At 38.0% G+C, this 13701-nt stretch overlaps 1 protein-coding gene across 1 annotated transcript in view; it reads right to left on the reverse strand.

Annotated features, from left to right (window-relative positions):
• Positions 1-13701, reverse strand: part of nsg2 (neuronal vesicle trafficking associated 2) — a gene marked incomplete at its 3' end in the record, with an annotated part of 46152 nt that overhangs the window by 27476 nt on the left and 4975 nt on the right. The window contains exon 3 of the mRNA XM_079247799.1: positions 4349-4459. Coding sequence (XP_079103925.1) covers positions 4349-4459 — 111 coding nt within the window. The remainder of the gene's footprint in view (positions 1-4348; positions 4460-13701) is intronic.

Consider the following 13701-nt stretch of genomic DNA (forward strand, 5'->3'; position numbering starts at 1 on the left):
AATAACCAATGCAGTCATGTCTCAGTATCAAATAATATTTTTCTAACCATCATTCTTTTACTACAGTAACATTGAGATTGAATTGTTTGATCATTGCTTTGATCTCAGTCTCTTTTTTCCTTTTTGAGCAACTCCAGTCTCTGCAAAAAATTGTGAAAAAATCAGGAGACTGAAAGGGGTGGGGGTGTTGGGCGAGCAGAGGGCGGATTGCGAGTCGGTTGCAGATACACAAGTGACGTGCTAAGCTCAGCAGGCATTTGACAGATGGAGAGTGATACAGATTCACAAGGCACCTTGCATGTACTTCATCTCAAGAGCTTCACATTTACTCCAACAGCAGCATGTTTATTGATAACTGGACGAATCTGACACTGTTGTGAGCATGAAAAACTAAACCGGGTTTGAATCCGTAAACGGCATTTTGAGCTCTTTCTATTTATACTCCTTTGTTGATTTATTTTTATTGTTTTTTTTTCACAGTTTTGGTTTTATTGCTTTTGGTTTAAAGTGCAACAAACTGGTAACTTATCAACATTACAGAGAAACAAGCAAGATGTTTCCAGTAAGGTGTTTCATGTCCTGCGTTTCATAGATCAGAGTAATTAGTAGCATCTTCTCCTCGTTTGTCTAGTTCTCCCATTTCTCCCATTCTCTTCTAGTCTTCAGCCTAAAAGTCGACTTATCCATTGAATAAATTTTCTTAATTTTTTTGATCCACCGATTGAAGGTTGGGGGTTCACTTTCATACTATTCCCTGATGATATTTCTTTTACAAGTCATTACCAGTATTTTGCACAGGTACCAGTTTACCGTATAAAGCATCCATTTTCATGGCATAGAAATACAAAGTCATAGTATTGCTGGAAATCTTGGAGCCCAATATCTTACCAACAGTTCACACATGTTTTCCCAAAAATATCTGAGCTTTTAGACTGAAGCAGAAGATTTGGATCGTATGATTGGGATAGTCTGCCTTTAATATGAGGAGTAACAAAAAAGGTTTTTCCAACCAAATACAATCTACTTCTTCAAATGTAAGGACGAATCCTGTGTTGTCCATTCTGAACAACAATCTTACTGTCATATTTGATTTCAGCCCTTTCTAATCCACAAAATCTTGACTTTTTAATGGGAAAAAAAGAAGCCAATTTTAGAAGCTGTGTGTTTTCATTTCTATAAGTCATAAGTTGATTACAGCAACAAAAGAACTACGTAGGTTGCTGTACCCCTTTGATATGTGTGTAAACAGTTCTTTTTTATCATAACCAGACAGCCCAGCTGAAATACTTTCACACTCACATAGATGCTATATTGCAGCCAATTATGTTTGTCCAATAGTTGCTGTTTGCATATGTGAACACCTTTTAACTTGTTCACAGTGTGGTCACTGAAATGAAATAGCAGCATCCGCGTTCATAAATTAATGACTTTCATAATTATGTGTTTTACAATAAATATATATTTTATTCTAAACTGGATATTCGTGCTCATTTCCCCAGCTTAGTGAAACAAGCTCAGCACCTTGGTAAGGAAGAAGTCAGACATTTATTTTAGCTTCTGCTGTGTTCTGACAGAAATGTCCTGCTAGCATCAGGATGCAAAAATAAGCCTGCTACCATACTCTTAATGATAATGCTAAAATCTTGGGTGTGTTGCAGGTTCTCCATGGCAGTTTTTCTAGCATTTAGTAAATCATAGCAATCTTGCACACTAAACCCACCAAACACCCGGACAATGGAACTGTAGTGAGTTGGACACAAAATCTGTAAGAGAAAATAATTTGTGGTCCTGACATTATCAGTGAGAAAGGCCTACAACAAGAAGTGTTCCAGATCAATTCACTATCAATAAAAGTTAAGCACAACTGCTTCTTCAAAGTAATAGAATCAGAAACTAGCTTCATTTGGCAAATATCCGTTCACATTAAAGAAATTTGATTCAACAATAAAGCAGCAACGATAAAATCTCCTTCTACATCTCTGACTCCATCTTTCAGATCCAACTTATCTGTTTTAGGTATCATGACAGGCATTTTTAATCAGATATTCATCCAGTTTCCATAACCACTTTACCCTAACCAGGAGAGAGGTTGCCAGTGGGTTATAGGGTCAATACTGAGGAAAAACAAGGCAAACCACCATGAATGTTCACACTCACACCTCATGTCAGTTTTTGTCACTAATTCACATAAAGTGCATGTTGTGTCATTGAGAAGAAAGGCTTCCCCATCCAAATGATTTAAAGTCAAAGTACCAGCCAGCACTGTGCAGCCCTCAGTCTGGATATGTCAGGTAAATAAATAAATAAATAAATAAATAAATAAATAAAAAGCTCCAGATTTAATTCCTTAGCAACGCCATTCAGTATGGACATTCTGCTACTAGGCATAAATCATATCATTTTCTTTTTTGTATATTTTACAAACATACTTTCATAATCCTGTTTTAACTCCATCACTTGATAGATATTATAAAATGATTACTTACTTTAAATCCTTCACTGTATCAAAATGATTACTGGCAGTGATGTAGTCCAGGGTAAATGGAGTATACCCACTTCTTTTTCAGTCAGCATTGAGTATACCCACTTCTAACCCCCCTGAAATGCTGCTTCTACTATTACAAACATCTCTACACATGTAGCTACGTCGCCCAGCAGCTCAGCTAAGATTACCGATGCTACACTGGTGCAGCTAGCCATCAGCTGCATTAACTTTAGCCTGAACATAGACATAACAAAGATGTAAGTACATAAGTCTATGAGCCTGTCTCTCACCAGTCTGTGTGCCAGTATTGGTTTAGTCATTTCATAACTCTTCCTCCCTGAAACCGAAAAGCAGAAATTATGTGATAAAGATCAAATATCCTGATGGATTTTATGGGTACACTAAATACAGTAGTCTTACATGACACTTCTTATTTTATCAAACAGCGTTTTTCGAGGTTTTTTTTTTTTTTTTTTTTTTTTGGTTTTTGAAACAAGGACGAATATTTTAGAGCATACCCACTTTTTGAGGGACCATTACACTACTGAATACAGGAGTTCGGAGTGCAACTGGACAAAAGCTTCTTGACATGTCTGTCCATCGATCACAAGTCACTTAACTCATCTTCTGGCTTTAAAGTACTGTAGTTCAGTTCTCAACTTTCCCTTTTGCTGCAATTTTCTGAAATGGCTTCAGTCTGTCTCATCCAGACAAAATTTACAGCTATTTTAGTGTCCACTTTCTAATTCTGTTCTCTCCTGCCATGTAAGACTCTTTCAGGCCAGAGTAACACTTCTCATTTAATCACAAGCACTCACACTTAAACATCTGCACACCTACGCTTGTACACTCTTTCTCCTCTTTTGGTCTCTGCCAGGGTTGTCATGGAAGGAGGTTTTCTTTGCTGCCATGACAACATAAGTTCTCTATGGCTCCCCCTAACAACGGGCGACTGGAGGCGACAGTGCTTAGGATATGTACATTTTAATGAAATTGGAAGTCTGAGATTCACATACAGGTTTTTAAAGTCATTTGTCCAGCATGTTGAGAAGCTGAGGTAATGGAAGGAAAAATACTCAAGTAATAGTATAAAATACCAATATGGCAACGTAAAGGTTCTTAAATAGAAGTGAAAATTAACCAAAAAGTATTTAAATGGAGGTGTTACCACCAAGAAAACGTTGCCAGTGAATGGTTTTCTGATTTGTAGAAACATTTTATTTTTGTGATGCTTTTGGCTGAGATGAGGTTAGTTTTTAGTTAATCGGCATTGAGCAGTTATTTTGTCCAGTGGACCCTCCGAGGGATCACCTGATAAACACGAGGGACCATAAACCGATTAACGTTCAGTTGTTCTGTAGCTGTGGTATTTCCTAACCCAGCTCGTAGCTTACTGAAACATGATCAAAAGAAACTCAGAAAGAAACTTTGGACCATTTAATTGTCCAAAACAACATAAATCTATTACAACTTTTCAAAGACAAGAAGTAATAATTGTTAAAATGCCGACTCAGTACCCTGCACGGAATCAGGTATCTTACATTGGCAACAAAAGTTATCATACTGCGGTCTGTGTTTCCCTGCCTGTGTGTGACTATGCCGAATGTGTCTTTCCATCTCCATGGCAACCTGGATCTGCATCTGTATTCCATCATCTCATCAATAACAGTTCAGGTCAACTTCCCACTTCTTGCCAGATTCCTGTTCACCTCACGTTTCAGGCCATTTAAATACGTTGTTCTATTATTTCAAACCAGCCATGTACCAGCCCCATGTCCCACAGAAGACCCCACATCCCCCCAGCTCTTTGCATCCCGACACAAGGCGCTGAGTGTTTTTTTTAGTGTTTCTAGGAGTTCTTACTTTAAGTCTCTCAGACACTCCATCGGTGAAGCTGATGGTGAACTCCTCCACCTTGGGGACCTTCAGCCGTTTCTTCTCTGTCTGGTACTCCGTGCGGGTTTTCACCACCACCTTGAGAGGAGAGAGAGTTAAAGTTAAAGCAGCTGTTGTGGTGTTTTACTTTACAGGGGAGACTTCATGTCATCAGCGAGCTGTACTGTATCATTGGATTTGTTGCCCACAGCTCAAGAACACCAATGTGAAGAGAAAACAGTTTTTTTTTTTTGGTTTTTTTTTTATGCTGGTGCTTAAAAGGAAAGATAGGGCAGCACAGTCCTGTCCCAGTACTGTCAGTCTTACATCCTCAGGCACAAAAAGTGGTCTAACTTTTTCTAACTCTTTGTTATGCTGTGGGGTGTGCCTGTTCAAAAACTATAAATGCACAAATAACAGCTGAAACTGTGTTGAACAAAATCTACTGAACTGAAAGGATGATGCCTTTATGTGCCCAATTTCCACTATTTCATTTTTCTGATCTGTGCTAAACCAAATAATACGTCTACATTTGTCTTCCTTTTCTCCTCATTAACTGAGCATCTTCTATTCATTTGCCAATGACTCAAATGAACATCAGCGCTTCAATAGTCCCAGATTTCCCTTCATTCCTGCTGAAAACACGAAACTGCATTTTAATGTCTTCTAATGCACAGCAGTCAATAGGGGAGGGGAGAGTGAGGTGGATGGAAAGAGAAAGAACAAGAACAATGTCTCCGTGTCCTTGTGGCTGATTGTGCTGCTTCTGAACGTCTCGCTGTCACTTTGAGACAAAGCCAGAAACTGCTGTGCACACAAACTGCCTCCACTATCTGAATGACAAAGCTTTCAGTTGGTCCTAGAAAGCTCTTATCTAAAAGCTGAAAGCTGCAAGCATGAAAACACTGTATCTGATTGGACTCCCAGGGGCCCAAATGCCCCATGGCTTCCAGAACAGCAGCACCAGACGTCAGGTTTGTCACTTAGTCATATCTAACATTGCAGTTTTTAGCTTAATGATGTCATTCTCAAGTCATTTAATAATAAAATGTTTAAGGCCTCTGGGTTCAAACACAGCAGTGCTATATGTTGCTTCATTACTCCCACCGCCCACCCCCACTCTACATCTCACCCCTTTATTTCTAACTACTAATGAAGTGGCCTAAAATCAACTTTGCTTCATTTGCACAGGCCTCTAGCTATACACAACACCTTCTTACTGTGCGTGTGCTTGTTTTATTTTTATTTTGCAGACAGTGGATCTAACAGATAAATAAAACCAACTTTAAATACCTTTCCTGTCAAACCCACATCAAATTGTCAGCTTTTGGTTTATATATATATATATGTATCTGTATATATATATATATATATATATACATATATATACATATATATATATACATATATATACATATATATATATATATATATATATATATATATATATATATATATATATATATATATATATATATATATGTATATATGTATATATATATATATATGTATATATATATATATGTATCTGTATATATGTATATATATATATATATATATATATATATATATATATATATATATATATATATATATATATATATATATATATATATATATATATATATATATGGGGCTGCATGGTGGCGCAGTGGTTAGCACCGTGGCCTCACAGCAAGAAGGTTCGATCCTCCCCAGCACTGGTCAGTCAGTCAGTGGTACTGTTTGCATGTTCTCCCCGTGTATGCGTGGGTTCTCTCCCGGTACTCCAGCTTCCTCCCATCGTCCAAAGACATGCATGTTCGGTTAATTGGTTACTCTAAGTTGCCCATAGGAGTGAGTGTGAGCGTGAGTGGTTGTTCGTCTCTGTGTGGCCCTGTGATGGACTAGCGAGCTGTCCAGGGTGTACCCTGCCTGTCGCCCCAAAGCCAGCTGGGATAGGCTCCAGCTTCCCCGCAACCCAGAATTGGATTAAGCGGTTTAGAAAATGAATGAATATACACTATTCACAAAAAGTTAGGGATATTCAGCTTTTGGGTGAAATTTCACAACAAGCCTAAAATGCATTCAAACCTGTACAGGTGAACTTAATGTGATCTTCTCTAAGCTTTTAAATGCACATGTCCAAATGTTAAATGTTTCAATAAATTTTGCACAAGTTGCTGTTCTCTAACAAGGAGCTTAACGGCAAAAATCACGGCATGTGTGTGATCCTTGAATTGACCAATAAATGTCCTGGTTCAATTAGAGCTGGTGTTTAAACAGTTGTCCTCATCATGCTGTTCACATTTTGACATCATGAGACCAAGACGACACCTAACAATGGAACAACAGTCCCTTGCCATTGCGATGCTTCTAACAGGACGTTCTCAGACAGAAGTGGCCACTGAGCTTGGAGTGTCACAGAGTGTCATCAGCAGGTTGCAACAGAGATATGGAGAGACTGGAAGAGTCACAGAAAGCCCTAGAAGTGGACGTCCTTTGGCCACATCCCGTGCTGATGACCGCTACATTGTGAACACTGCCCTGAGAAACCGGATGATGAATGCCACTCAACTCCAGGCACGTTTAAGAGAGGTGAGAGGCACCCAAGTGTCACGTCAGACCATTCGAAACCGTTTCCATCAGCGTGGTCTGCGTGCTAGACGACCTGCATGGGTACCTGACCACACCACCAGGCACAGGCATCATCGTCTTGCATGGGCCAGGGAGCATTTACGCTGGACGAGGAACCAGTGGGCCTCAGTGCTGTTCTCTGATGAAAGTCGATTCACACTGAGCAGAAATGATGGCCGGCAACCATGTTGGAGACCTCAGGGAGAGCGCTATGCATCAGCCACTGTTGTCACCAGGCGAGCTTTTGGTGGTGGCGGTGTTACAGTGTGGGCAGGGGTGTCCACTTGGTACAGAACTGCCCTACACTTTGTGAATGGTACAGTGACAAGCCCATACTACCTGAATAACATCATTAATCCAGTGATTGTGCCCCTACATGAACAGCACAGGCCTAATTTCATCTTCATGGACGACAATGCTCCTGCTCATCGAGGCCGCATCATCAGGGAACGGCTGTTGGAGACTGGTGTACCTCAAATGGAATGGCCTGCACTCTCTCCAGACCTGAATCCCATTGAAAACCTGTGGGATCAGCTGAGCCGTCGTGTAGAGGCTCGAAACCCTGCACCCCAGAACCTCAATTACCTGAGGGCTGCCCTTCAAGAAGAGTGGGATGCCATGCCTCAGCAGGCAATAAGTTGCCTTGTGAACAGCATGAGACGTCGTTGTCAAGCTGTAATTGATGCTCAAGGGCACATGACGAGATATTGAGACGTTCAAATTTTTTGTTGTGGTGTAACTACCATTGTTGTTACCTTTTGTGTTGAATGAATTTTTTGAGATGAGGAAATCATCTCAATGCATCCTTCTACATAAATGTCTTACTTTTATGATATTATATCACTGTAGCATGAACATATTGCATTTTCCATAAATTTCATCTGAAAGCCAAATATCCCTAACTTTTTGAGTAGTGTGTATATATATATATATATATATATATATATATATATATATATATATATATATATATATATATATATATATATATATATATATATGTGTGTGTGTGTGTATATATATATATATTAAAGGGGGTTAGAACAAATGCTGATGATTCCCAGAAAATCCAAATAACCAAAATCCTATTATTGATCAAATCTAACATGTTTCTGTAGTAGGGCTGGGCGACATATCGAATATACTCGAGATATCGTGGCTAGTCCCCTGTGGGATATAGAAAATGTCTATATTTGTCATATTTGAGTATCCTGTTGTCACGCAGTTGTTTTTAGCTGTGGGCGGGGTTTTCTCACTCCTCCTCGACTCTCTGCACCGCTTTGCACAGAGAGTTAAAGCAAGCGCTTCTAGTTACGTACATAACGTGAGCTATGTGCTACATCACGAGAGGCAGCGTGTAGCAGTGTTTCTAGCAGAGGACTCCGGTCGCAGTAGCAGCGCAAGTTACAAAAAATGGAGGAAGAATTTGTTCCGAAGAAAAATAGTACAGGATCCATCATCTGGCGGTGGTTTGGATACCGGAGAGAGGATGTTGAACAAACAACTGTCGTCTGCAAAGTAAGTTGCAAAATTGTCGCCATAAAAAGTAGTAGTACCACAAATTTAAAATGACATTTTTCTGCCACTGCTTTAACTGTTCAATAAATACGGTTCTGATCAATTTGCTTTGTTACAATTTCATCCTTTTGGCATGAAGGTTTAAAATCAGCATATCTTAATGCAGTACGAACAATTATGTTTTAATGTAGACACAAAATCATAGTACTGATGTGATTGTATGCACCAAAGCATTAATTCAAGGCTAAGGTAAGTATCGAGATATATATCGTATATCGTGACATGCCATAAAAATATCGGGATATTACTAAAAGGTCATATCGCCCAGCCCTATTCTATAGCACCGTACACGTCTGCTTCTTTGACACGTCTGTCAACTTAGATGGGTGAATTGGAACTGACTCTAATTTACAAAATATAAATAAATATAACCTCAGCATTCCTCTCCTTTAAACTTCATATCTGTATAAAAACAGATTTTCATTTGCTGGAGATTATATGAAAACATCTTTAACACTGAAATACCTGCGCTGTAACAAACCTTTTAACCCCTTAAATATAGACACTTATGGTGGGTGAAGTGCTTCTTTCTCTCTGTGCTTCGGCATCAGAGCAGGCAGCTTAGGTTAATGTGATGTACCCACATATCACTAAGTAATGATGTACTATATTATTCCATCAAGGCTTTTGCAGTTTTGTTATTCTATTTAATATAAAAGTGTGTGTGATGGCACAGAGAGTGTAGGAAAAGTACATTTTCATCTAGGAAAAGTAATATCCTTTAGAAATACACACATATTACATTCCATCTGATTGAAAGAAAAGGTTTCTCTTCAAGGTTTTTGTTTGTCTTTTCCTTTGATTTCTTTAATCATTTTGTTTTTGGCTGTGTGAGATGTTTACACACAACGATAATACAGTGAGCCAAAGGAAAGACAATCTGCTCAACAAATCCCATTTTTGAGGATTTTACTCTTTTTTTTTTTTTTACAGCTTTCTAAATAAAAGAATTTTTAAAAAATCACCTTATTTTTTAATTTAATTAAGACTTTTTATTTATTTAATTTTATTATTATCACGAATTTCATCATTATTACATATATGTCATGGACTATGAACGCAGGAGGTAGACGGAGCCAAATGTAGGACTTGTGGAGACAAAGGTTGATGGATGACTACAGATAAAAACCCTACAGCAGTAGGAACACTAGACACTACAGTAGGAACAAACGGACTACGAGCTAGCAATAAATAAAGGAAAGCCAGAGCATATATACAGAGAGGCTGATTGCAAAAAGAAAAAAAAAATCATGCAGGCGTGATAATTAAAAACCGGGAAAAGAAAATAAAGCAGACAGACTCCACAAGGGAAAAAAATAAAATGAGAAACAAGAAAATTAAACAGATAAAAAGAAACAAGAAAAAAAATCATGACACTTGGAGCTGGAAGTTTTTTTTTTTTGTTTCTTTTTCTGAAAACTGTGAAAATCGCACAAGACAAGCGATTAATGAGTTGTGCCATGAAAATACTGCCCTATATGTAGTAAAAGGAATCTGAAGAGAGAAAGAAAATATAAATAGCTCAAACTCAAATTATTTGCTTGATATAAAAAAATCTCCAAAATGACAAATGATTAAAAAAATAATAATAATAATAAATAAATATGTTTTGGTCATTTGTGTTAAATTATGCAATAGCATTGTTGTGCCACTGTTCAGTAATTTATATGGAACTCGGTGTAGATGACTGGGTGATTTCTGATCATTCATTCAGTTTGTCTGAAGGTTTTGCTCCTGTTGGTTTTGCTCCATCTGTTTGTAACTATTCCTTCATGCAGAAATGCTTTATTGTTTGTTTTTTTCTGGCCAACTTGGCTAATGATCTTGTCTTTTTCACAGTGCCGAACTCATCGTATCTCAGATATGTCTGCTTCCATCGATTCTACTTCTCCTCACTGGACTATACTATGTCATACTATTGACAGTTCATTTCAGCCTAAAATCAACTTATGCCTGACACTGGCAGACAACAGCTCAGAGAATTTTAAAAAATAGTTTAGTTTTTGTTTTTAAAGAAAATAACATATATTAGCATATGTTCAATAGAAACCATGACACAAGGAGGTTTTCAGTTACATCTAAAATTAATTCAATTGGTATTTACGACACAATGCAACACGAAAGGACACACTGTGCTGCACTTCCTCATCAAAAATCACATATGGTATCCCCTATCTACTGATGGGTTTGATGTATGATGTTGTTGATGGGTCTTTTTTTCTTTTGTTTCCATTCATATTAATCCTCTCCCCAGGCTGTCTGATCATGTTTTGGCCACTAATAAACCTTAAAACAGAAGTTACTTTGTTGTTTTCCCATCTGAGTTTCTTTCACTGCACCTGTTTGATGCTGCAAAATGACACTGGTTACCTCATGAGACACTAATAAAACATCATCTTTTGCAGAGCTGCACCTTTTTTCTGCCAGACTCTCCTGTGAGATGTGTAATGATTTCAGCATACAGAAGCAAGCCCCCCCCCCCCCCCCCCCCCCCCCCCCCCCGCTACCTTTGACAACCTATTAACAAGCATTCAATTACACATTTACATTTTACGCAAACAACTTGAGTCAGTGTGACCTTTTAATACCTCCACCTCTGACTCGCTGTTAGATCTGTGTATGGATCCACAGATTACTCCAGTGCCGGAGGCTGACGAGGAACTTTAAGATATACAGTATACTTTTTTCATAAAAAGAAAAACTTTTTATGTTGTCATTTTGCATTTGGGAGGGTGAAGAACGGAATGAATGTGGCATGAAGAAGAACAAAGTACACTTTGGAGAAGTCGGCTTTAGCTTTGCTTCTCCCCCGTCTCTCTATCGCCAATCATGGTATTTTTTTTTTAGTTTTGATATTCCCTGTAGAAAAGCTGTCAGAGCTTCTCTTTTCAGCGTATCTTCCCTACTATGTAATTCCTTAAACCTGCTACCACGATGATTGCTGTTTCATCTTTAATCCCCAGAGACGGAGCTGTGGGAGTGTGGGTCTGTGGTAAGTTCCACTGTGGAAGTCAGCTGCACACATTTTTTTTTAAATATATATCTTTGATTTAAGTGTTTCCCTATGAATAAAAGAAACCTCTTTTAAATATAAAAATACAGAGAGGAGGGGTCTATATTGCAGTTGTATGACACAAGTTCTAACAAGATGAAGCGAGAATTTAATCAAAGGTAATAAATATGTTATTAGTTTTTTTTGTACGGTTTATATATTTGACTGATTGAACACAAACATTTCTGCAGATACAAGCGCAAAAAAGTCTGAGTCTTTTTGCTGGTTAGAGCTGTGCTTGTGGATTTTGTGATGTCGTCATGCTGCACAGTGAATTGGGACCAGTTGTAGTATTGCTGTTTAAACAAAACAAGGACCTTATATTTTGTTCTCAGAAATACATTTAGAATCATATTCAACTCCAGGTTTTAGATTCACATGAGCCTTGAATGCAACACTAACAAAAATAATTGACTTGTTACTTTTGCACAGCTGCAGCACTTATTTGGAACTTTTTGGTCACCTGGTGAAGAAGACTATTCAGCGATGTTTCAGACGTAACTAATGGGAGCTAGATGTAAAAGTAATATATTTTTACACTAACATTTGACATAATCTTGCTGAACAAGCTTTAAACTGTTTGACACTAACAGTCGGCCTCGAAAGAGCAAAACCCAATTAAGTTACTACTCTTTATATTAAAAAAAAGGCTCTCTATTACTTTGTGTTTTCAAAGGTCTTAGATGATCATGGTTGCAGCCTCTTTGAAAAAAAAACTGAAGAAATCTTTGAATGTTCCCTTTCTGATTAATACATGACAGGGTTTTAAATCCTCACATTTCCTGCTAAATTCATGAGGATAAGAACAAACGGCAATAAGAATGATCGAGATTTAACAGCTATTCTGATAACTTGGGGAAATTACAAAGGGCATCAGTGTATGAGGATATGTGCTGGATGGGGGTTAGGGAGACGCTGTCATCTTTGCTCTGTTCTTAGAGAAATGACAGACATAAAAATCACCATGTCCTTTTCAGACTTATTTCTATCTCGACCCTGGTTGTTGTTTTTTTTTTCCAACTACCAGCAATCCAATCAAGTTATTAGTGACCCAGTGATGGTGCTGATGCAGCCCTGCCTCGATGGAATCAAATTTAATACCTTTCTAAAGCCACAGACTCTGATGGCTTCAGCAGCACTGACATGTTTGTGTGTCAATGTGTGCTAACCCTGTCACGACTTTACCATACCCCTGCAAAAATCCCTGGGTAACCCTGTAGTTAGGGAGGCCACCAAGTTATCAGGCAGGATCAGGGGGGCAAACAGCTGGGGTTGTGTTGGTAAAGCTGTTCAGATGTGCATGGCTGATCTAGGGTTGTACTCAGGTCACATGATCTGTTAAAGCATAGTTTTGAAGGACAGATTTAACCAAAAAACTGATCTCAGAATGTGATTTTTAGAATATAAACACTATTTTCCTAAAATAACACCCATAAAGGTATCTAACTGTAATATGTGCTACTAATCCTAACAAACAATTACAAATATCACAGAATTATCCAGTTCTTCTCTGCTTTTTGGAGGTTTTTTTGGCTGTTAGACCCTTAACTTTGCTGCTCTGCTTTGCTGTCACAGATTTAGAGTCATATCCTGCTGTAGCAAGCAGCTGTATTCTAAAAAAAAGATAGAAAAATTTAAAAAAAAAAAAAAAAAAACAGCTCAATACCTGCTGAGCTACACTCATCAAAGTTACCAGAGAGCTGCTGAGCTTTGGAAGCTAAAGGAACTTTAAGCAAGTTAAGAAAAACTAAAGGAAAAATCTTGGATTTATGAAAATCAGGTAGCCAGGAAGACAAACACAAGTGATGGATAACGTTGTTGCATAAAAGTGGATTGTGAGAATAACATTTATGAGGTTGCATCTCTCCTTTGCTGCACTTAAATGCTGAAAAAAATCACTTATTGCAGCTTTAAAGATTTTAACGTTCAGCTAATACTTTGTGATATTACCTTGTAATGAGATGAAAAGGGACTCAAAGCAAGGCAGGCTCACACACACTAACAGTACAGCATGCAGTCCTGTGTGGTAAAATTTTTAACTCAAAAAGTGAGCATGTTCTGTATATGTCTTTACAAATTTTTGCTGACCCCTTTT

The sequence above is a fragment of the Telmatherina bonti genome, assembly GCF_933228915.1.
Source record: "Telmatherina bonti genome assembly, chromosome: 10".
Classification (NCBI taxonomy): Eukaryota; Metazoa; Chordata; class Actinopteri; order Atheriniformes; family Telmatherinidae; genus Telmatherina; species Telmatherina bonti.